Source organism: Berghia stephanieae, chromosome 1, assembly GCF_034508935.2.
Source record: "Berghia stephanieae isolate SIO BIC M18660-M18661 chromosome 1, UCSD_Bste_1.3, whole genome shotgun sequence".
NCBI classification, from domain to species: domain Eukaryota; kingdom Metazoa; phylum Mollusca; class Gastropoda; order Nudibranchia; family Aeolidiidae; genus Berghia; species Berghia stephanieae.
Genome location: NC_088360.1, coordinates 39,371,150 through 39,393,180, shown reverse-complemented (window position 1 = coordinate 39,393,180; position 22,031 = coordinate 39,371,150). Strand labels below are relative to the sequence as shown.

Below are 22,031 nucleotides of genomic sequence, written 5' to 3'. Positions count from 1 at the left end.
AAGAAAATGGGATAGTAAAAAGTTCTAGAATTACAATTGAAGCATCCAAGAGAAAGTAAGACATAGGGGAACTGGGAAAAAATAGGGATCAGATGTAGATTCCAAGAGCATATCACCAATGTACTTAGTTTGAGATCACCTATAAGTCTCATCCGGACACAAGAACAAAATCCAACAAAGAGGAACACACTCAAATGCTTACATTATACATTAAAAAATAACAAATATACTAATACATAACAGAGAGATGATTTACAAGGAAAAAAATATCATCTCCCAAAACAATAACTATGCATTTGGCTGTTTCCCTCCCAGCCAGGACTCCGACCAAGGCCAGGAAAAAAACTAAGTAATCTCATTCCAAGACAAAGACAGAAAGCATGTTGGAAAACAGATATAAGGGGATAAAAGACAGTGTGTACCTCCCTGCCCGCTATGGGAGGTCAGGATCCCCACCCAGCGATTATCAATTAAATTTCTTCTGTACAATGTACAGACTTGTACCCAAAAGTAAATAAATACATGGTATACCTAGATAATTTTGTTCGTCAGAACGTGTTCATTTAACTATGACAAATTAATGTAGGTATACCATGTATTTATTTACTTTTGGGTTAAGAGTTTAAAAAATCTATTTTTATGTTGGTAGGGTATGGCCTTTCTAGGAAAATCTGGAAAATGTTGAGTAGGAGAGAGTTAACAAGGTTCCTCACCAGTGGCATCATCAACAACTTTATTGATTTAATATTTTAGTGTAGCAGTGCTTGCAACTGATTTATAACATATAACATCAAATGCTAAAAGAAAAACAGAGGAAAGACTATAATAAATCTAGTTTATCAGCTATCAGCGCTTGCAATAAAAAAAACAAAAACAACATTAACTGACATGAGATCAAATTGGCAGGTAGCCACGAGATTTTGATTAAGATTGAAACAAATTCTTTAGGGTCGAACCAAAGATTAGACATTGGATGAATTGTTTGTGAAACAAATGGTTTAGAACACTAAGAGGATTTGGGATTGCACCCTCTCAACAGAAGTTGAGTCACCTAAAATGAGATTTAAAAAATTCTTGAAGCTTCTCAACAACAGAAGGTCTGCAATTAGCAACAACAACAACAACAACAAAAATCCTAAATGCAAAATTTCCACCTTGTTTCTGTTATCACTATAACACTGAAAAGTATAGTTTAATGTGAGCAAATATAGGTTTCTTATCAAAATATTACTTTCACCAATTATCCTGTCAAATTTTCATGTTTTTTAAAATCCAGAGAGGAAAACCTGCGAAGATTGACCATCTTTTGCTTGAAAAAAAATAATCTGTATTAACTATGTTGCAGGAAGGTAAACCACAGGTTTTGGATTCCATCAATCTTTAAACTTTAGTTCTCAACCTCATCCAATGAGTGTGATGCCTGTGTGTGTGTTGTTTGTTTTTAAGGGGTTTACTGCGCTCGCAACACATTTAGGTCATATCAGCGCCAGTAAAAAGGAAGAAAATGGGATAGTCAAAAAAAGACAAAGGGGAACTGGGAACAAATAGGGATTGGATGTGGATTTCAGGAGCATAACATCAGTGTACTTAGTTTGAGATCACCTTTAAGTCTCATCCGGACACAAGCACAAAATCCAACAAAGATGGATATACTAAAATGCTTACATTATACATTCAAAATAACAAATATAATAATATACAACAGAGAGATGATAAACAAGGAAAAAAATATCATCTCCCAAAACAATAACTAAGCATTTGACTGTTTCCCTCCCAGCTAGGACTCCGGCCAGGATAAAACCAAGCAATCTCATTCTAAGACAAAGACAGAAAGCATGTTGGAAAACAGATATAAAGGGATAGAACAGTATGTACCCCCCCTGTCCACTATGGGAGGTCAGGAACCCCACCCAGTATCCCAGCTCATTTACTATACCAAACAACCAAGATCTGTTTTGTTTTTGTTTTTAAGGGTTTTACAGCGCTTGCAACACATTAAGGTCATATCAGCGCCAGTAAAAAGGAAGAAAATGGGATAGTAAAAGAGTTCTAGAATTACAATTAAAGGACCAGAGAAAATGTAAGACAAAGGGGAAATGGTTCAAATAGGAAACCGATGTAGATTCCAAAAGCACTCTATCAAAGTACTTAGTTTGAGATCACCTAAAAGTCTCATCCAGACACAAGCACAGGTCCCCACTAAGAGGAATACACTCAAATGTTTACAAATCATATATATAATACTAATACATAAACAAAACATCATACAGTGCATAACAGAGAGATGATTTACAAGGAAAAAAATATCATCTCCTAAAACTAACTAACATTTGACTGTTTCCCTCTCAGCCAAGGAACCCCGGAAAGGGTCAGGACAAAACTAAGTAATCTCATTCTAAGACAATGACAGGAAACAATTGGAAAACGGGTATGGGGGGATAGAAGACACAGTATGTACCTCCCTGCCCACTATGGGAGGTCAGGATCCCCACCCAGGACCAAGATCTGTTTGAACCTGAAAGCAAAAGACAATCATTTATATCCTCCAATTTTGAAATAGTTAGGTGACTACTTATGATTAGGCAAAATGTCAACAATCATGCCATCGCGAGTACCATTCAACTAAAGTAAAGTAGTCCATCAGAGCCATGAGGCCCATGGAGACGGAGTTTATCCCGGCTTCTATAGCGTGAAACGGATAATAGCAATTACTACTCTTGGATAGTCCGCTCGTCTATCGCAAGGTACTTTCCACCAGATATAACAGACCCAGCTACCCAATCACTGCTGGGTGGACAGAGGGGTCAGAAAAAACCTCGACTGCACCCGGGATCGATCTCGGACCCTTTGCATGTGAAGTGAGTGCTCTACCAATTGAGCTATCGACACCCCCACAATTAAACTAAACCATGCAACATAGGTCAATAAAACTTCGTTTTTATATTCAAATTCACATAGTAGACACATCCTTAAAAGGATTGTGAGAGCTCCGATCTAATAATATTATCAATGTCCTTTTAAATTAAAATGAATATTTAAAAAACGAACAAAATACTTTAGTTAGTATTGGATGGACGCTAAAAAAAAAAGCAACAAAACAACTTAGCAGTGTCGATTATATTTAAGGCAGTTTTTAAATCTACCAAATGATGGATTAATGGTCACTTTGATTTCAGAGCATTTGAGACACCAGTGAATAGGACCACGAGTTTAATTAAATCCAATTCATTCCTATTGACCTGGGTATAAACCAACTGACTTAGATTGAAAAATAAAATATGGGAGCCTCCTGATACTGATAGTCTGCAGTGCATCATTAAAGTCTCAATATTGATCAGAAGCTTGACAGGATACCAACAGTGAAGTTGATCCATAACTGGAACATACAGTAAAATTACTTTAAACCGAAAAATACCTTAAACCGCAAAGAATTTAATAAATTGTACTAGTTTCTTCATTATCTTTGTACTAATTCTTACGATGAACCGAAATACTTCTAAGCAGGACTTTCTTTAAACCGAAACAACTTGAGAGCACCTTCCCTTTTTCTCTCGATATTTTTCTTCAAAAATTCGGGAAGGAGGCCACACGTAATAATGCCCGGCGGTCCTGTCGGCGACATTAAACAGAGCCTAAGTATAAGATGAGGGTGATGGGTGGGGTGGGGGAGGCAAACACTTCAATCACTGCACTTGGGCTTGGCCAACACCACAATCGCACAGACTGGAAAAGGAAGACAGCGGGTGACTGGCGGCGAAAAATGAGGAAAGAGGGGAGTTGGGGTGTAGAATAACGCAAGCGAGATGTTCTCGCTCGTGTTGATGCTTTGGAACTGACTGGATTTTCAGCACGACGATAAGGAGGGGGGGAGGTTAGACAACTTGCCATTGAAATGCCATTTCATTTCCACTTTGTTTAAATGTGTGTGTGAGGGGGGGGGGGGTTCTATGTAATTAGGCCTTTGAACCTAATGGCTTTTCAACAAAAGAGGGATGTGTAGTAGACAGCTTAGCATTGACACGCCTTTTCATTTCCATTTCACTTCACCTCTGAGTAGCTCTGCGCATCATTCATTATTATCAATTATCGCAAAAGAACTTTCGATCTTATTTTAGCTGTGCATTTTACTAAAAGATGTCTAAAAGAAAGCACTGTGCTTACACGTTTGAGTTTAAAATCAAAATACTATGTGAAGTCGATGAAAAAAAAGTTGATCAGGACGGAGATATGTAAATTACACTGCATCCCGAACTCAACTCTTTCAACAATTTTGAATTGAAAACGAAAACCACCAAAAATATTTTTAAAACACACAAAAATTGTTTTTTAAAAATTAATGGTTACGAAGACGGCATTTATTCAACAACTCCATTTAACGGGAAACCCATGATACGATTAAATGAGCAAATTCCTTACTTAAATAGTTACTACCCTTGAAAAACATTGCAACACGGGAGCTTACTTTAAACCAAAATGTCTTTAAACCGAAATGGTTTAGAAGGTCCCCAAAATTTCGGTTTAAAGTAATTCTACTGTATTTGGAAAAAACGAGTTGAGATGTCTGTCAACATTTAATGGAGGAATATAGAAAATTTGATACAGACAAACCGTCCAACTTGTATTTATTTACTTGAGCTATTTATATAGCGCATCATTCACTAAACATGCTCAAAGCACTTTACAAGGGGTCCCTAGCCTACAGCAACACTTAACTTGTAGGATGAGATATGATGCCTGTAAGGCAATATTAAAAATTTTGTCGGACAGAGGCAATGCTGTTAATGGCCAGGTACTCATTTTACACCTGAGCACGGTGAGAGAATGTGAGTAAATAGGCTATTCCAAGGACTCAACTATACACCTCTCAGCATTCGAACCATACAATATGAAGGCGAGTGTCATACTACTAGACCACACAACTGAACTTGTTTATATTTAAATTTACACTTCACCATGAACCACATCATAACAATTATTCACATTAACTAATAAACAAGTATACATATTAAAAAGATAAAGGCCTAGCACACTGAGAACAAATTGTTTCAGGAAAGGGGTGGAATATTCTTCCACAAAATCCTGACATAAATGATGAGGTAGAAGTTGTGGTAATAAAGATATTGATATAGCAGTGGCTGTAGATGAGATCACGATTGTTAAAGTGACGATTTTGTTATGGTGGAGAAGTTGCTGTAATATGCTTTTGATTGCATTCTTGTTTTAAATATATATAATTCTTAATATCTTATATAAATGCAAAATATAATTGTTTAAAGGGGTACGATGTTCAATAGAATTTTTGTTTGTGTTTTTTTGTTTGTCTCTTCCAACACAATTGAGGTTATATGAGAGACGGCTGAAACAAAAAAACAAGCAATCTAACAAAAATAGTACAAATGTAAATCAAAATCATAACCTAAAGATATCTTAAGCTAAATTATAAATAACCAAGAACAAACAGGCAGAAGATTTACAGAAAAAAAAATATCCCCTGTCAAAAATACAATCACAAACCAAAGAAGCAGGATAGGCTAGTAAAGAGAAGAAGAAACGACATCACTATCGGATCGTACACCCATGCGAACATCATAGGTATATGATTCAAGGGTGATGCTCCCATCCAACCACCCGCTTCAATAGAATAAATCACAAGGCAAGTATAATCTGATGTGCATAAAAAAAAAAAGCTAAGAGGACCTTTAAGACAAAACACCAATATACCATAGAAACAATCAGAATTCAAGGAAAATATTCTGATTACAAAAAAATAAAACATGACATGGTATAATCATTTTCCCACTTGCATTTATAACAACTGCTTTATTATGAAATTGCAATATTAATTCAACATCTATGTTTTTTAAACTCTTTTTATTCGTCACTCTAATGGTTTATTTTGCAACAGTGTTTTGATTATTTGTTCTTTATTTAATGTGGATATAATTAACATGCATGCATTTCTTACATTATTTTTTTGAAACAGTTAATCAAAAAGTAAATAATCAACAAAAAACATTTGATCATTTAGAACCAACACAATAACTATTTACAGAGAAATGATATGGTTTAACTATCTGGAGTTCACCATGATTGATAATCATAAAAATTTGTTCTATATTCCATTCAAATGAACTTCAAAGAGATCTTCCCTCCTGTTGTCATCAGTCCAAAAGAAATGTTTAAGTTTAAATAGAGGCACTAAGGCAAGATGAAGTAATCTTGACCATTTGTTGCATAAGACATGAATAAAACTGAAGAGGTGTGCGGTTGAGTAAGTACGCCAAATACGAGGCATTATTCACTCCTGTTGAGCAACACAATATACAAGCTCCTCCCGAACTTGTCACTCCAATTCCTGGTTTCGGGATGGCCATCGCATTGGCATGAGAATCTCAACGCCCATTACAACTGAAGCAAAAAGCCCTTTCTTTGGCTTGGTTGTAACTGTGGAAAGGAGAGAGTTATAAACTTTTACTACCTCATCAATAAAAAAAATCAATATTTAACATCAGATATGTTGACAGTAAATATTGGATAGAAGGCTGATAGGATAGACAAGGGTAAATTATCTTTATAACCCACATTTTATTAAACGCAATTGGCCTTTTATTAAATCCCTTCCCCCAAACAAAACACACTCCACCCCCCCCAATATTAAATTCAATATTTACAATGCAAAAACAAACCTCCCCCCCCCCCCCCCACCCCAACACCCACTCTCGAAAACTTTGTGTAAAAATTCCCATATAGTACATATAGATATTTTGGCTCAGTCATATGTTTTTGTTTTTAAGGGTTTTACAGCGCTTGTGACACATTTGGGTCATTTTAGCACCAGTAAAAGAAAAATATGGGATAGTGGAAAAATTCTATAATTACAAGTAAAGAATCCCAAGTAAAAGAAAGATACAGGGGAATCGTTCAAATAGGGAACAGATGGAGATTCCAAGAGCACACCATCAGTGTACTTTGTTTGAGATCACCTAAAAATCTCATTCAGACACCAGCACTGGATCCAACGAAGATGAATACACTCAAATGTTTACAGAATATATCCAAAAAGAAAATGTAACTGACAATACATAACAGAGAGATGATTTACAAGGGAAAAAAATCATTTCCAAAAACTAATACCAAACATTTGACTGTTCTCCTCTCAGCCAAGGGCCAGGACAAAACCAAGCAATCCCACTCTAAGACAAAGACAGAAAGCAACTGGTAAAACAGATATAAGGGGATAGAAGACACAGCAAGTGACCCCTGCCCACTATGGGAGGTTAAGAACCCCACGCAGGGCTCAGTCATAGAAAACATTTTAGTAAAAGCAACAATTTTATGATTGTTTTTTTTTTTTTAGTATTGACACATTTCAGATTTGATAACTCCAAAGCTATGTAAGGTTTCATCAAACGTTTTTTTGCCATAGGTGCAGAGTTTATTTAAGTTTTGATTGATATATGTTTTAACACTCTGCGCCCTTTGGTAGCTGAGTTATGATGACATGAGTAGAAAATGACAATTTTAAAATAAATCGTAATATACAGTGGGTTTGTTTTAAATCATTGACATATTTCAGGTTGAATACCCGAGAACAGCTGCAACGACATCAATTTGGTTTTCAAAATATTAATTCAAATTTATTAATTTTTTTTCTGATACAGTCCACTCTGGATGATCGCAACTTTCGGTTAATTGTAACATTTCCCAAGTAAAGGAATTGATTCTATATAAAAGTCACTGATTAATTGCAACTAAATTAGGTTAATTGCAACAAATTTTCGTCCTCAAAAAGCGACAAATTCAAGAAATCAATCAAATTTGTTTCCACCACGATTAAATTTTATCATGGATAACATCGTGACAGGTTGAAGAGTCAAGAGTGAGCAGGATTTAATGCTACAGAAGTGTGTCAACACTCTATTGCAGACCTGCCAACCTTCCCAGTATGAAAAGTTTATTCTATGACCCTAAAAAGTGTATTTTTTAGCAAAAAAGTGTATTTTGTCCGCGTGTCTGGAAAAAAAATGTGCAATATATAAAAATTTGTTCAAAAAGCTAAAATCAACCCCAAATACAAATAAACTGTGATCTTCATCATTCTAACACTCATTTGCATCAATCTCTAGTAATTACAGAATTATCAGTTTACCGAGAAACTAAAACTTAATGGCCATTACAAATTAGTGTAAGGCTCAGAAATTATAATATCAAAGGATATTAATCAAAGAAATGGCCAAAAGATCCCAATCATGTTGGTAGTGTTAATGCTAGTATCTGTAGAAGAGGTGGTGGTGCTCTGGTGGTGTTGGTGATGATGATGAAGCTGTTGTGGTGGTGGTGGTTGTGGCAGTGACAATGCTGTGATGGTGGTTATAGCTGTGATGGTGGTTATAGCCGTGGTGATGGTAAGAGATGATGTGGTGATGATTGTGAGTTTTGAGAAAAAATATTTGGGAGAGTGGTCTTAATTCAAGAGATGACATTTTGCAACGGTAATAAAATAATTTCCATTATGTTATCTAATGATCTCTCTCTCTCTCTCTCTCTCTCTCTCTCTCTCTCTCTCTCTCTCTCTCTCTCTCTCTCTCTCTCTCTCTCTCTCTCTCTCTCTCTCTCTCTCTCTTTTTTTTATTTATTTTTTATTTTTTAGAGCATTTACTCCTCCTCCTCCTCCTCCTCCTACTACTAAAACAATTCCTACAACAACCACAACTAGTATTACTACGACCTCTACTACTTCTATTACTACCACTATTTCTACTACCACTATTACTACTACTACTACTACTACTACTACATACTACCAATACTATTACTTTTGGGTCAAAAATGATGGGAAATTCACACATATGTAACATGCATAGACAAGTGAAATACTTCTAAAAATGGTTCTAGTCAATTAATTTTGAACCAAATAGCGTTCCTAAAGCTGCCCACTTGCTAATAAAAAAAAAATCCGACTCATACAAAATAATAAAGAAAAAAAAAGATCATTATAAATTTTTAAAATCAAAATAGAGTAAGTTTACTTAGTATAAAGGGACATAATCCATTGATCTTTAAGCTTATCAGCAATACAGTTTTTAATTGAAGGCTTCATTGTCACAAAGATGTTAGTTAAATTTAATTGACACTTAAAATTTGTTATCTATCTTGTGGCCATTTAAAGTATAAAATAAGCTTACATACCTAATTCTACGTAAATCCTCAAAAAGGTATGAGAAAAATATAGGTGAAAACCGGCATCATATAACTAACTGAAATGATAACTATAGTACTAAATGTGATGCACCAGGTCAACAGTTGATGTAGGACACGCACATATCATTGAAACAAATGCATCATTTTCAACATCATTCATGCTTGAGAAAAAAAAATTAAAATATTACAAAAATCGTACTAAATCCTTTGAAATCGTATCCAAGTATTTGGGTCCAAAAATAGTACTAAAATACGCGAAATCGTACTGGTTGGCAGGTCTGCTATTGGAGACAAAATGGGGCGAGGCTTTGCAGTATCGGTTTGTGATGTCATCCTGGCCATTAAATAGGAGTCGAGGGGGCTGGGCATAGACTTGACAACAGGTAGATAATGAAAGTTGCAAAGAGAGACTGAGCGATATCCTTTGTTTTAGGATTGACAACTGTGCATTGTGACCAACGAATTTGGTGAGAGTTTATTGTCTCTCATCACGGCTAATCTCTTTGACTCTTACAAATGTTTAGAAAAAAAGAGTGAAAGTTAATATAATCTAAATAAGATGTCGATTTGCATCAAAATTGGTTTTGCTTGACATTGACAAAATCTATGCAGGGCTGCCATATGGTTTTTGTTTCAATCAAATTGCTCAGTCTGTGGTGGACTAAGAACAATGTTTACAACTGGTTTGAGTTAACCATATATGTGTAAAATGTTGCAATAGGGGACAGGAAACTCAACTTCGGGTAATCGCAACATTTACGCTGATCCCAAGGTGTTGCAATAATGCGGAGTGAACTGTATCTTACTTATGATTGTATATTTCGGCAATTGTCTACAGCTCCACGATACCACCACTCTTTTGAATTACAAGCCACAAGTGCCTCTCAGTTCGTCCCACGTTTTTTGCAGCATGAGCAATGTGACAGAGCGAATGGCTTCTCTTTTTTTGTCTTCAGGTGATGTCATACAAAAAAAAAGAATTTTACAATGTTTCAAGTTGATATCATTAGATTGACATGTTAAAAGAAATAAACTTTCGAGAATCATGTCGGACAAAGCCAAAATAAATCACGATTTATGTCAAAATTATCCTTTTCTACTGATGGCATCATAGCTCAGCTACCAAAGGATGCACAGTGTTAAAACTTGTATCAATCAAAACTTGAATAAACTCTACACATGTGGCAAAAAACCATTTGATGAAATCTTACATAGCCCTCGATTTATTCAAACCTGAAATGCGTCAATAAAAAATGTAAAAAACACTATATCAAATCACTGAACCTCAACTGAATGTATAACTACCAACTTGTCAAAAATAAAATATGGAACGCCCATTTGGCTGGGGTCTAAGGGTTGCCGTAGACCCTTGTGGGTCAAGGGGCAGCTCTAGCGGTTGCTGTAAGCCTCTGCCGGGTTAAGGGGCAGCTCAATGCCAAAGCAAAGACCATCCAGCTGAGAAATACTGCCTCATGATAATGATGAAAGTAGTATATGTAATGCTGATGCTGCTCTTGATGGGATGATAATGATTATAATGAATATTGAATTGATGGCAGAGGTATTGACGGTGTTAAATAGATAATGTCAGTAAATATTAAATTTTTGTTAAATTTCAAGCTAACTTTGAATCCAAGGATGAAGAAATCCACAAGAGGGTCTGAAAATTCCAAGAGACCAGATTGTTGGTTTTAGCCAACATAAGGCACCACTTCAGAAAATAAACAATTAACTTACTTGAGAATGGAACAAAGCTGACAAAAATGAAGGAAACAACCACCACATAATCGAGCACAAGCAGAACACACATAGTTCTCGCAAAACTGGCACTTCGTGACATCTTTTGACTGGACAGGCCTTGTGCAACTGTGACAAGCTGAAATGAAGTATAAAAAGAAAATAGACATTTAGCAGTGTTTTCAAAACTGTCAACCCCTAACACATTTTGGGAACCTAGCAAACTTGGGGGTATGAAAAGTTAGTATATCTTGAATACACAGTAACAGTATGAGATTAGTAATCAAAAGGTAGGCATCAAAAGTATGAACAATAGTTGTCATGTTCAGGGATGCCCTTTGCTTACCAGACATTACTTTCAAGTCTACACACAACTAGGCCACTTCGGTTAGGGCTGGACATTGTACAAGAACAAAATACAAGATTTAGACTAGAGTATAATGGCAAGAGATCCTTACAAAGCATTTGTCTCAAATGTGGAATTCTAATTTTTACACCAATAAAAATTAGGGGATGACAATTGTACAGTACATACATTTAGAGGACACTTGAAGACATTTTTATTCTATAGGTCATATTTTATACAAATGTCTTAATAAAATGTGTGAGGTTGTAGAAAATGTGAGTGGTGTGCTAGTGATGTAATTTTAAGAATTGTTAATGTAAAGAGCATAAAGCATGGCCTAGTCATGATTATGTGCTGTATAAATCAGATTCATTATTATTCATGATTATTATCACAACTTGATATTATGAACAGAATACGTAAAGCAAACAAACCATACAGTGTTGAGAAGAATAATGAGTTCAAAACAAAACAGAAATTTGCATAATCTGAAGAAGAATAAATGCAGGTCAGGATACAAAATGTTAAAAACAAGAAACATTAAAAAAAACCCAAAAAGAACAACTGACAAGAAAAAAAACAACAAAGGTTAAAAATGGAATTCAAATTGTTTATACTCATGAAATGCATATATATCTTGACTTAGTTACCTAACTAATTTTAACAATACACTATTGCCAATCCCTCTTGTTCAGTGTCCAAATTGACGAAAGGCTATTCTTATGCAAACATCAGTGCACTAATCAAATTGTAGTGAATATACTGTCCTGATCTTGTCAATGTTTACATTGAAAAATATACCTCAAATTACATAACTCTTTTGGATCAATTTCAATAAAATGAACGTGTTAAAAGCGATGCCAAAACTGCTAAGCTGAGTTTATCAAGCGATTGTTAAGGTTTAAGAAAATAATATTGGACCAAACAAAAGACCCTCACCTCCACCACCAAAACCAGAATTCGCTGCCACTATCTTTGACTGGGCCTGTTTCATCCTATCAAAGATGTTAACACCACTCCCACTCACGGTAGACTGATGCAATGGCATTAAAAGTGAAGTAGCCGGAACAAAACCTGGAGGACTATGCTCACTAGGCGTCCTCCCATAGGCAAAATCAGAATGACATTCTGTTGTTGATGGGCAGTTAAAATTCCATGAAGATGGTAGCTCAGTTGCAGATACAGAATTTAACTCACAAGATTCCATTTCGACATCATCCGATACTAACTGACATTGGTTGCCAATATGCATCTGCCTCAAGTGGTCTTTCTTGAAAGCTACTGAGCCATCTGATTCACAATTAATTTCAATATTGTTGTTATTCATCTCATTTCCACTCATATAACTTTTCATCCCAGTGTACAAGAGATCGCGAGTTTTATCTGAAACAAGAAAGGATGAAAAGCTGGTGATTGTTTAGAGAAATCAGAAAAATCTAAATTCATCGCCTCATATCCATAACATAAAAATATATCCTAATGTACTATGGAAGACATCTCTAAACAGCCAGTCCCACATCCGGAATGATTTTTGAAAAGAAAAATGATATCTGATCATAAAAATTTCACATTAAATTTAATTATTATTCACATTGATATTACTAACACCTAGCTGGTTTCAAATAAGTGCACCTTTAATAGTAACAGCCAGATCTGTGAATTGATTTGAAACATATTATCAAACACATCACCAAGCTGTTTATCCTTCATTAGATCCTGAACGATCAGATTAGAGCCATACAGTGACAGTTTTAACTAAGTGTTGTACGGACCAAAACAAAAAGTCCTTTTAAATGAAAACTAAGAATGGGATCAACTCACTTTAAAATTCCCTTCTTAGTTACATCAAGATTGAGATCCTTATAAAATAAGTTAGGATTTTATCCCTTTTTACATGGGAAAATTGGCTTACCATCTATCTGACATGAAACTTTTCAAGTCTCTATAAATGTGAAAGAAAGAAAAAAAAGAGTTTTTATAAAGCACCAAAACAAAACAAAAAACCAGCCCCAAATAAAATCTGCATCTTGAAAAAAAAAATAAAGGATAGAGAGAGATATAGATAGATAGATAGATAGATAGATAGATAGATAGATAGATAGATAGATAGATAGAGTGAGTGAGAGAGAGAGAAAGAAAGAGAGAGAGAAAGAGAGAGAAAGATGGAGAGAGAGAGAGAGAGAGAGAGAGAGAGAGAGAGAGAGAGATTTTAAAAAATATAAGGAGAAGACGGTTAGTGAATGGGTGTTAAATTGAGAGCAAATATGTGCTATCTTTGTGCTCACCAAAATAAAAAGGAAAAGCAAAAATTTCACAGTTAAACAAATGACTGAGCTCATGCAAAATTAAGAGCATGTCTGTCAACCTTGCAAAATATTAAATGTGTATACCATGACCCTAAAAGTAAAAGGTATCTCTGCATGTAAAAAAAAAATTTTAATTGCTCAAATGTATATATTAACGATACAAAATTCATATTTATTAAAGTTAATATTAACAAACTAGACAAATTATATAATGGTCTCAGCTGCAGAATCAAAATCTATATAGGTCTCCATAATCCCAACATTTTAATTTATGAATTGGTGGTGATTTGTGTAATCACACGGTAATTTGTTGTAATAAAATGAATTATCTAGTTTAAAGAAATGCCAACCTTAGTATTTCAATCAATCCATTTTGTCCAAAATGAGCAAATTAGGAGTTAAAAATCATGGGCAAGTGTCTTGAGCTTTGAGTGCGCTCTACTGGGACCTTACAGATCACAGTGAAATGCCTTAACCATACTGACCCCCCCCCCCCCCTCCCCCCATCATTAATAATAGTAATATATGCAAAATGTCAATCACTTTAATACAAAGATATCTCACCACAAATTTATCTTATGAAATAGGTGAAAGCCATAAAAAAAAAAAAAAAAAACCATCTATTTTAGTTTTGAATTAATTATTTACTTCTATTTGTAAAAAATTTGGCTCCAGCAATGTTCCAACAGACAATTGTAAAATACAAAGTAGTAACATTGATGTCGAAACCTATTACAAAGCAATACATCAAAATATGTGTGAAGTCATACAATGATAGGAAATGTCGTAAATGTGTGTTAGCAACTGGTGCAAGAGGAAAAGCTAACATGAGAGAGAAGAATAAGATTGAGAGGCAGTCACACTCGTGCAAGGGATGAAGTAGAAGAGTGTGAGAGACAGCTTGGTTAATTATCCAGTTTTTATGCAAATCCATTCTTCTTTCTGTTCATCCTTTTTTCGGGTAGAAAAAAATTTCTTAAATTCTATTTTATCTATGTTATAATGTAATATTGGGTTGTCAGATTTCAAACAATTGTCTGAGAATTTACAGGGCTGTTCAATTGATGAAAATTACAGTAATGCAGGCATATCAGCAACTTTTCAGGACAAAAACAGAACAATTGGGTGTGCACATCCACTTGGGCCGAAAACCACCCTATTTTAAGAGCTGCCAAAAATTTTCATTTTCAATTACCTCCCTTACATTTTCCGTAAATCGATAAACAATGAAATTGATTTTTAAAACTCAAAACACAAAACAAAAGTGTGACTTAACTCATCCAAACAATGATTATTGCAATTATACAGATTGTATGCAAATAAATAGACTTCAAAAATAATAAAAACATTTCACAGGGTCTGTTAATAACGAAAATTGGCTATTCCCAGACAGGTGTCTGGGAATAACCAATTTTCGTATTCCCAGACACATTTTTGAAACGCCGCTCTTTTAAACAATTATCCACATTCCAGAATATGTGGAATGTTTCGAAATGCACATAGAAATAAGTAAAGTTAATAAAATATCTATAAAAACATCAAATTAACCAACAATAAATCAGTCGTTACTACATATATACACAATGTGTGTCGACTTTCAAGTGGGTGTCATGACCGAATGGTTAAGTCATCTGCTCTGGAAGGTTTGTCAGAATCGACGTTGTGGGTTCGAATCCTGGTTCAGATCCACCACTTTAAAAAAAAAAAATAGTGACGGGACTTGGATTTGAACCCACAACGTCGATTCTGGAAAAACTTCAAGGACAGACGACTAAACCATTCGGCCATGACACCCACTTCGAAGTTGACACATATTGTGTATATGTAGTAACAACTGATTTAATGTTGGTTAATTTTATGTTTTTATAGATATTTTATTAACTTTCCTTATTTCTATGTGCATTTGGAAACATTCCATATTCTGGAATGTGGATAATTGTTTAAAAGAGCGGAGTTTCAAATTCTATGTGTCTGGGAATAACGAATTTTCGTTATCCCCAGACAGGTGTCTGGGGATAATCACAGCGTACAGGGACACCCAACATGTTACCCAAGAAACAATTCACAACAACTCAATAGCCAAACAACAACAAACTGAAACACATTGAAACACAACAATAAATACATTCCCACAATGGACTACTATCTCCTACTACTACTACTACTACTACTACTAGAGAGGTGGGCCTTTGGTTTAACAACCTCTGCTGAATGTCCAATTCGCCTTGAGCACACATTTACGTAAAAGATAAATATTTTTTTTAAAAACCTACCTCTGTTTCACAAACTAGCATCTTTCAACTTTCTAAGAAACATTTTGATTTTTCAGAACTTTAGTTCGTTAAAAAATACCGGCCAATCTGACCCGTTGAGTCGAATGAAAACTAAATTTTGTTGTTTACACGGTTTAAAGGAAATGCCGTAAATAAGCATTCATGGACTTCCTGTGTTGTTTATACAGTGTCACGTGACCGTTTTGAGAAATTTGTCGTCTGCTACAAATAATTAGACCGGTGGGGGGTAGATATTTTCCAAATCTTCTTTCATCAAAAGACAAGTAATGGCAAAACGATTATAGACAATTGAAGTCCGAGTTGCGATAGTCTGACTGCTCTCTTGGTGGAAACGCTGTATTCTCCGTTAACAATAATAAAGATAAAAGCAAACTATTATCTGAAAGCAAAAAATTAGCTTCGCTGTGAAGGGGTTAAGAACACCTGCCAGCATCCTTGACATGCTCTACGTCACCAAGGTCGACTCAACGGGTCAGATTGGCCGGTATCTTTTAACGAACTAAAGTTCTGAAAAATCAAAATGTTTCTTAGAAAGTTGAAAGATGCTAGTTTTTGAAACAGAGGTAGGTTTAAAAAAAAATAATTATCTTTTACTTGAATGTGTGCTCAAGGTAGGCAGTTTAGTGAGCAGCAGCAGTGGCAGTCAAATTTTGACCCAACTCGCCCATAGGAAAGTTGTGACTGGAAATTGCCGTTCGCGTTTTGGGGGTTCAGTTAAAGATGCATAACTTCTTTGTAATGAGGAATATCGCAGATATTTTGGTATTATTTTCGTCTTTCAATTTCCTTTTAAATGGTGCCAATTAAGGAAAAATCCCTTAATAATTCCAGAAGTTATATGAAGTTAAAATTTGGCAATTTTCAAATGCATTTGAGCCAAGGTCAAAAGGTGCCAATTTTTTTTCTCAAAATAAAAGTGACATAATAGTCCATTCATGTTTCTATATGTGTAGCAAAAACCCTGTACTTCATGAATCAAAGGCCCTTTAGATAACTTTAAGGTCTAACGCAGCACAATATCGTCAACAATACCTAAAGGTTGCTGGTGTCACCTGTGACACCAAAATGAGACAAAAAACTCAATAACCAAATGATTTTTGTTGAGTATCAAACTTTATTTAGTAAGTTATAGACAAAAAGACACAATCAACAACAATCATAGTACAATAATATTACCAACTATTGGAGAAAATGTTGCTTTTTGGTGTCATCGGTCACAAACAACATAGAATGCAAATATATTATTTCATAAAAATGTTTGTACATTAACAACAACAATATTGCATATATGCTTATTATCAGCAATGTTCAGAAACTTTTGGAATAAAATGTTGGGAAATAATGTGACCAAAGCGACATTGTGTCACTTGTGACATTAGACCGATGACACCATTACTTATGTCACAAGCAATACCAAATTGCAATTTCGACAATATATCATTAATTTCAGTCAAACCAGTGTAATAACCACAGTTAAATATGGAATTTAATAATATTTCAGAAACCAAAGACTTCAAAAATAGAAATATACATGGAAAATATAGAATCTGAATGTGACTTGTGACATAAGACCGGTGACACCATTACTTATGTCACAAGCAACACCAAATCACACTTTCGTCCATAATATATCATTATTTTCAGTCAAAAAATCACAATAACCTACTCTAAAATGAAATTCAATAATATTTTAAGAAACTAAATACTTTCAAATTGGAAATATACTTAGAAATTAGTAATACCATTGTTGCTATTACTTTGGTCAAAATCGGCACTAGAACGCAATTTTGCCTCAATAAATCAAGAATAGCAACTGAACACATGTAATATAGCCTGTTTAATGTAATTCAATGACATTTCAAGTTTTGAAGAACATGAAAACAGAAATACATTAGAAACTTCAAACTTAAGTGTCATCTGTGACCAATGACACCAATGGTCACAAAAAGTACCAAAAGTCACACAAACACTAGATAAATATCAGCCACGGTAATGAATTCATATAACCATACGGTAACATCCGCCCTACTGCTCAAATCTGCTAGTTTGTAGTAATTTAGTGTGTTAATAGTAAATCAATTCAAATTTCTTGACAACCCTTCTTTTATCTGGATTCGTCAAAAGCTTGAGTTTTGTCTTTTTCTTGATTAATACAACCCTGAAACATAAAAAAATTAGAATTACAAGGAAATAATTAACTGTGTCAAAATCAGTCTTATGTGAGATGTCATAATATCATATTTATAAATAGAATAACAGCTGAAAACATAATATTTTGGTGGCACTTTATAATATCCAATATCAAGTGTTGCTTGTGACAATGTAAAATAGCGATGACACCAAAGTTCAACTTACCTTTTCTGCCCGGAGCCAGGCTGGAAAGGCAAATGAAAGTGCTGCACTTCAAAGACTGGTAAGAAGGGTGGATCAAAATTGCGAATCGCCATTTAACGAAACAAATTTCCACGTGTTCACGCGTGCCGTGTTACTTGTGACAAATGACACCAATAAACCAATAAAACCAATAAACCTCAATATCGGCACAACGGTATACATTTACTCCAAGATTTGAGTTCAGATAGTAAATCTATGCTTTTTTCTCATAATAAAACATTTTATAAACATTAAACATGAGCTTTAAAGTTTCGTGTCGAGTCTTAGAATTGTGCTGTGTTTGATGACACCAAAGGTCACAAGCAACACCAACTTTTTAAGAACTCTTTATGAAACTTAATCAGATATGTAATATACTGCAATTGCGTTTAAAAGTAAATTTTGACTTTATACTATTAGTCAAACTTCAATCACGTGAGCTAAAACATCACATTTAATTTCTACATGATTTCTAAAAAGGTGATGCGTTGACCTCGTTCTAAGCACATGCCAAACAGCATTCAAATTGTTTATTTCATATTCTGTTGAACAGAGTATGTTGAGCTATCTCATTTTATCAATTAATTACAAGCATTAACCCAATGAAAACAGCCCATAATTAAGAAAACAGCCCATAATTAAGTAAAAATCAAATTTTCTTAACACTGGTATCAGGCGGGCACCTTTTGACCTTGGCTCATTTATTTTTTTATTTACTGCGTGTGTTTTTAAAATTTAAACGCTTGTTTTTAGAATAACATCTAAACTTTATTCATGCCAAATTTCAGGGCTCTATATCGATGCGCAGACACCTTTTAACTCTGCGCCGAAATGCCATGTTTACATGATCTTATCATGGCTGCCGGACGATATCGATATTCATATCGATATTTTAAATTTAGTTATTTATTATTTTCAATTTTAGTCCATAATATTTTCAGTACTATTATTTACTATGTTTTTATTTTGAATCCATACTATCCAACTTTATTTATGGGCATTTTATAGTTTTTGTTTCAAAAGTTTGTATATTTCTTCTCTTAGTGAAATCCGATATTAATAATATCGATATTTTAAAAATACCAATTGCTTTAATTCAATTTTATTTTACTTTGCCATCAAGTCATCAAGTTTCTTTCCCATATGTTTAGATATGTTTATCATTTGTATCCATATTATAAAGGCCTTAGCCTTAATAATTATTATGGTAAGAAGTTCTATTAGTTATACATTTTGACACCCCCATACATTGAGAGAGAAGGGGGGGGGGGGATAAAATTATATTAATTGTCAGTTCAAATGATGTAATAGCAATAAACCCAAAGGGGTTTAGCAGAATTTTTTAAAGTATTAAAAGCCAGAACTTTCCTTCTAATTAAAATAGGGAATCCGTTTCAATTGGTTTGAACTTTTTCAATCTGCCATTTTATTTATATGCAGTTAAATTGCCAGAGGTAAAAATAAACTCATTATGTCATTACGCAACATGTTTATATCTTTTCATTTAAATACTCTCAAACCCTTTTTTATTCTCTTATGTATTAAATCAAAGAGGGGAATTATTTGCAATTGATTCAGTGAGATATTGGGGATAAATCCAAAAGTGATATAGCAAATTGTTTCTTACGTCAAGCCGAGTTTTTGATTATGTAACATTTGCATCATATTATGTAATAATGTGTTAATTTGAAATGTTTATCTTCCTCTTCATTAATGTAAATTAGGCAGTTTAGTGAGCAGCAGCAGTGGCAGTCAAATTTTGACCCAACTCGCCCATAGGAAAGTTGTGACCGAAAATTGCCGTTCGCGTTTTGGGGGTTCAATTAAAGATGCATAACTTCGTTATAAAGAGGAATATCGCAGATATTTTGATATCATTATTTTCGTCTTTCAATTTCCTTTTAAATGGTGCCAATTAAGGAAAAATCCATTAATAATTCCAGAAGTTATATGAAGTTAAAATTTGGCAATTTTCAAATGCATTTATTTTTTTATTTACCGCGTGTGTTTTTAAAATTTAAACGCTTGTTTTTAGAATAACATCTAAACTTTATTCATGCCAAATTTCAGGGCTCTATATCGATGCGCAGACACCTTTTAACTCTGCGCCGAAATGCCTTGTTTACATTATCTTCTCATCATGGCTGCCAGACGATATCGATATTCATATCGATATTTTAAATTTAGTTATGTATTATGTTAAATTTAGTCCATAATATTTTCAGTACTATTATTTGCTATGTTTTTATTTTGAATACATACTTTCCAACTTTATTTATAGGCTTTTTATAGTTTTTGTTTTAAAAGTTCGTATATTTCTTCTCTTTGTGAAATCCGATATTAATAATATCGATATTTTAAAAATACCAATTGCTTTAATTTAATTTTATTTTACTTTGCCATCAAGTCATCAAGTTTCTTTCCCATATGTTTAGATATGTTTATCATTTGTATCCATATTCTAAAGGCCTTAGCCTTAAGAATTATTATGGTAAGAAGTTCTATTAGTTTTGACACCCCCATATATTGAGAGAGAAGGGGGGTGGGGGGATAAAATTATATTAATCGTCAGTTCAAATGATGTAATAGCAATAAACCCAAAGTGGTTCAGCAGAATTTTTTAAAGTATTAAAAGCCAGAACTTTCCTTCTAATTAGGTATAATAGGGAATCTGTTTCAATTTATTTGAACTTTTTCAATCTACCATTTTATTTATATGCAATTAAATTGCCATAGGTAAAAATAAACTCATTATGACATTACACAACATATTTATATCTTTTCATTTAAATACTCTCAAACCCTTTCTTATTATTTGCAATTGTTTCAATGAGATATTGGGGATAAATCCAAAAGTGATAGAGCAAATTGTTTCTTACGTCTAGCCGAGTTTTTGATTATGTAACATTTGCGTCATATTATGTAATAATGTGTTAATTTGAAATGTTTATCTTCCTCTTTATTAATGTAAATGCATTGTCCTCGATAAGACGAACATTTTGGTATACAATATATGATAAGAACTCCATATTGACTTTTAACCATTTTTTATTAACATCACGCGATTTCGGTCACAACTTTGCAATGGTAATTTTGGGGTAAAAATCGGTCTGAAATTTCAGACTTTGAACTGCCGTAACTACATATCTAATCTAGATACAAACAAAATTCAAACTGTTTTGTAATCTGTGTTGCCAGCTCTTTCATATGACATTGGTTTCAAGTGTGTGAGGTACATTTAGAATTTCTATTAAACTACCTAGCTACTCAAGGCGAATTGGACGTTCAGCGGAGGTTGGTAAGTTGGTGGTAAGCCAAAGGCCCACCTCTCTATATAAAAGCTGAAGTTTAAGTTTTAAAACTGGACAAAAAAGGCCGCTGACATTTGAGTTGGATTTTGCTGGAATGAGTCAGTCGAATAAGTTCAGGGATACAGGATGCAAAATGTAATGTAATGTGTTAATGTTAAATTTATAAGACTAAGACTCACCATAGACGGACTGCATTCTTGTTCTTTCAGCAACACCCTTGTCCACTTCTTTGACTCCAATATGTGTTTTTAATTGGAGAGATGAGTGATCTCCAAATGGGTTATTACGTTTAGGCATTTCAATGTTTATATTGTTAGCACAGTCAAGGAAGAATAGACCAAATCCAAATTAAATTAGACAACATAATATTACTGTTGACTGTTGACATAACAAACAAAACAAAACTAAGGCATCGCGCGAAAGAATTGAACCCGGAAGAAAAAGGTCAGAGAAAATAACCCGG

At 34.1% G+C, this 22,031-nt stretch overlaps 1 protein-coding gene across 4 annotated transcripts in view; it reads right to left on the bottom strand.

Moving 5' to 3' along the window:
- Window positions 1-5,852: 5,852 nt before the first annotated feature.
- Window positions 5,853-22,031, bottom strand: part of LOC144974306 (apoptosis regulatory protein Siva-like) — a 75,719-nt gene continuing 59,540 nt past the window's right edge. For 3 of the 4 annotated variants that reach the window (XM_078917172.1, XM_078917173.1, XM_078917174.1), the window contains exons 3-4: window positions 10,939-11,077; window positions 6,268-6,444 (exon numbers count right to left, since the gene is read on the bottom strand). In XM_078917172.1, the coding sequence (XP_078773298.1) occupies window positions 6,393-6,444; window positions 10,939-11,077 (191 nt within the window). In that variant the 3' untranslated portion in view covers window positions 6,268-6,392. Of the gene's footprint in view, window positions 6,445-10,938; window positions 11,078-12,223; window positions 12,668-21,747; window positions 22,002-22,031 lie in introns of those variants that run through there. The other variant, XM_078917171.1, reaches the window with a different exon arrangement.